We start from the raw sequence: 4203 nt of genomic DNA, 5'->3' as shown, positions 1-4203 counted from the left end.
AGACTTAAAATATTGATAAAAAAAGATCCTACTCTGCCATGTCCTCATCATCCATATCTGCATCGTTTCCAGATGTGTAAAACACATCATCATCATCGTTCGATCCAGGACCATCACCTTCAACAACCATAGCAGCATTCGCGAATTGTATCTTCATTACCTCCAGCATTCCGCGAAGTACCTGCCTCAGGCACAGCCACGATGTATTTCCAGCACGTTACTCTGTTATGACCGTATTTTTTACATAATGAACATTGACGACGTTTACTCCCAGACCGACTTATGGCATGCTCCTTTTGAGATTTAAGGAGTTTATGAGAACCACAACCCTTGAACCGGGTACCAACTGGAACGCGGATAGTGGCCGTGCTCTCTGGAGCAACTCCTAGGAGTTCAGCAAATCGATTACGTCGTGTCTTGGGAGGTGCATTTATTTGAGCTTCATCAGCGACTGACATAAACTGCTTGATATGATCACAAAAATCAGACAACTTATCAAATTTTGAAATCAACTTGTTCACAACATACTCAGTTACGTGACTAATCTCACGAACACAACGATTAACCTCCTCACTACGATCTGGATCTCCACCATCCGTAAGAATGGACCCGGGGGAACTATTTGGAACAGCTTCACGCGTCCAACGCCTCAATATATATTGTTTCGGAAACTCCCTTATATCAAGAATCCGTAACACGCAAAAAATGTGACTACACAACAATCCAAACTGCTCAAACCTGTTGCAGATACACTTAACAGTAACATCCTCCTCGCGTATCATAACCTGTAACATTTAATATCCATAAAACACAGTTCATATAAAAAATGAATAATGAAAAAAAAGGGTACACATAAAGTAAAACAAAAACTAACCTCGAAGAACGAAGAACATGGCTGATCGAGATCCTTTATAAAAAACTTAATGAAATCATCGACGTGATCTAATCTGACACTAGTACAACGATGAATAGCATGTTGAATCTCGAGTTGAACATCCAAAAATAAAGTTCTGGTATATATCTGAGCTGCTTGCTTCTCGAGAACAAAATCACTCCACTCTCCAGGGTTGGTGTATCGAGTGTCATGATCGTTTTTCCGATGCTCGTGCCTTTGCGCTTCAATAGCCGTATCGAAGTGGCTAAGAAATTCAACCAACGTGCACTTTGGATTGCTAATCTTGCCAAAAAAGTGATTCTCGCTTTCAGACCTAGATGATGTCCGCATAAGACCAGACATTTCTTCTTCGCGATAGTAAGCTGGAATCCATGATTCACGTAGCCCGTATATATACGTCAGCCATTCATGGTCGGTTAAACCGAAATCATGAATAATAGCTGCCCGTTCAGCCTCAAATGCTTCGGGCAATAGAGAATCAGTCCAAACAACTGCAGACAATCTTTTCTTGAAATCTGTATTTGAACATAGGGCAGCCCCGACCTAAGGGAACATTGTATCATGAATGACAAAAAAAATATATTAAAACACAGTAAAAATCACACATATAAAAAAAATAAAACCCTGCCATATAAAAACCAGACCTTTGTAGTGAGTTTATCCATGATATGCCACATACATAACCGATGCCTCGACTCAGGCCAAACATCCGCTATAGCCTTTTTCATCACAGGGTCCTGGTCAGTAACGATTACGGGAGGCGCGTACCCATATGCGTTCTTGATCGCCCTAAGTAACCAGCTATACGTCTCTGCCGTTTCAGAACCGAGAATTGCAGCACCAAGTGTCACGTTCCTATTATGATTATCAATCCCAGTAAAAGGGACAAACATCATGTTATACCTTAAAAAAAACACACAATCAGCGATGACAAAAAGATTATGATGTATTTATAACACAGTAAGTTTTAAAACACATTGAATATATAAAAATTAAACGCATCGTTACTTGTTACGCTTGTAGGTAGCATCAAATGATATAACGTCCCCAAACATATAATAATTTCTCTTCATATCCTCGTCGGCCCAAAAAATGCACTTCAACACACCTTCGTCTGTCATTTCATATTCACAAGAGAAGTTCGGTAAAAACTCCTTTTTCCTCATCAGTCGCTTGACAAACATTTCCGCATCAAACTCTCCGATAAAAAGATTTAATTCTTTCTTGAAATTTCTAAAATCGACTTTGGTCGCACCGACTTTGTCGAACCCACCATACACTTCCTTCATAATGTTAAATGCACGAACAGGACCAATGTTGAGATGTGACATCTTGTTTATCATCTCTTCGTGAGCACGATTAATACCCCTGTTTTCCTTGAGAAGATGTAAATCTTCTTGATGCACAAAATCATGGTTGTACGCCTCTATAAAATGATACAGCAAATACTTCTTAGCATCGGTAAGCTTTATTCTGATCGCAGCTTGGCATCCGGTCCTTTTGGATGGTACCCTACGTACCCACCTATCAGACGGCTGTTCAACTAAGGTATCGACCGGTCGAAAGTCTTTTTGACCCTCCTTTGAACAAAAAAAGTACTTGTTTATAACAATACCACGGTTCTCATGCTGTGTGCCCTTCCTTACAGTCCAACCTCCCGCTTCTGCGTAAGTTTTTTAAAAGTTATACACGTCATCAACTGTGTCGAATAACATTCCCTCTGCTGGCGTCAACGAAGAGGGTGAATCTGGAATATATCTCTTTGTTCCAGTGTTTGGAGATACTTGTTCAATACCACGTAATTGGTAATTAGGTGCATCTAGAACACATGACAAAAAAAGTGTATAAAACACATTTCTAAACAAAAATAATGCAATTTAAAAAACACCGATTCAATGATACAAGGTGAAACTATAAAAAACATTTACTTCAAACTCAATAACTGTTAAAACACATCACATATAACAAACTGATTTTTTCTCAGAAAGAGTTTAAATAAACAGAACAAAAAACTACAACTATGGAAGTTAAAACACACTATTCAAATATGTAAGAAAAGGGTGACCATGATACTACAAACCATCAGCCCACTTATATGAATCAATGAACAAAAACAACCTGAACATGTATGACTGTTAAAACACAACACCAATAACAAGATGATGGTTTGGCACAACCTCAACATCTGTTGAAACACATAATTGGTAAAACACATTGCAGTTAAAACACATCATTCGAGAAGAAACTATAACAGAACACATAACTAGTAAAACACATTACTGTTAAAACACACCATTCAATATGGAACTATAAAAAAAATTGGCTTCAGCCTCAATAACTGTTAAAACACAACACTATTTAAACACACCATTCAATGGATTTATATAAACCGTTGACTACAACCTCAAAGATCTGTTAAAACACATAACTTGTTAAACACATTACGGTTAAAACACAAACAACCTGAATCTGTATGACTGTTAAAACACAGCACCAATAACATACATGATGGTTTTTTGCACATAAATTACAAGTATGGATTTTAAAACACACCATGAAATATCTTAAGGAAAAAAAATTAATCTTCAGATTAGAAAAACATCGGTCATCTTATAGAATCAATGAATACTAAACCTCAACACCTCTGCTGTTAAAACACAGCATCAAGAACAAACTGACGAATTTGCATAAACATGATAATAAAACAACACAAAAGCCTACAAAAGTAACTGTAATTACCATCTCCAACATCAGCAAGGGTGTTCGAAGCCATGATTTTTCAGACTGAAATAATATAGAATAAGAACGATGCTGGTGAAGAATAGAATGATCGAAATTATAATATATATATATATATATATGTGTTTCGTGTTCGTGGAATTTGGAATAGATTTGGATTCAAAAAAAAAAACTATAATCCCGCATATCATGCATATAATCGGTTACACAAACGAACATGCAAAAATATAGTTATTTGAGATAATTACCAAAAATAAAAAAAATATATGCAATTACATGTTTGCCCTTCTAGTTAAAATACATCCATGCCACATGTCAATATACTATTGCTTCCTAGACTTTCTAGGAAAATTGGACTTTCCACACAACTCCTACTCTATATATATATATAGGGTCAGGATTTAGAGAAAACGGTGAAAAGTGTGAGAACGGTGAGAACGCTTATGGATCGTCCGATCAAAACAATCCATGGACTAGATTGCACGGTGGCGTTTTCGTAAATAACATCAATTTTATTATGTGGGACGCGCTTCATTAAGGGTCAAAGGGTCTTTTACCGCTCATATTCA

General features: G+C 37.0%; 1 protein-coding gene across 1 annotated transcript; it reads right to left on the bottom strand.

Annotated features, from left to right (window-relative positions):
- Positions 1 to 1082: 1082 nt before the first annotated feature.
- Positions 1083 to 3668, bottom strand: LOC110931697 (protein FAR1-RELATED SEQUENCE 5-like). The gene is made up of 6 exons (XM_035979820.1): positions 3635 to 3668; positions 2596 to 2714; positions 1904 to 2475; positions 1540 to 1798; positions 1209 to 1438; positions 1083 to 1116 (listed from the first exon to the last, which is right to left on the bottom strand). The coding sequence occupies exons 1-6, from the start codon at positions 3666 to 3668 to the stop codon at positions 1083 to 1085; spliced, it is 1248 nt and encodes a 415-aa protein (XP_035835713.1).
- Between the last annotated feature and the right edge of the window lie 535 nt (positions 3669 to 4203).

The sequence above is a fragment of the Helianthus annuus genome, chromosome 11 (assembly GCF_002127325.2).
Source record: "Helianthus annuus cultivar XRQ/B chromosome 11, HanXRQr2.0-SUNRISE, whole genome shotgun sequence".
Lineage (NCBI taxonomy): Eukaryota > Viridiplantae > Streptophyta > Magnoliopsida > Asterales > Asteraceae > Helianthus > Helianthus annuus.
Note: the sequence above shows the minus strand (reverse complement) of the source record. Positions and strands in the feature narration are given on the sequence as shown.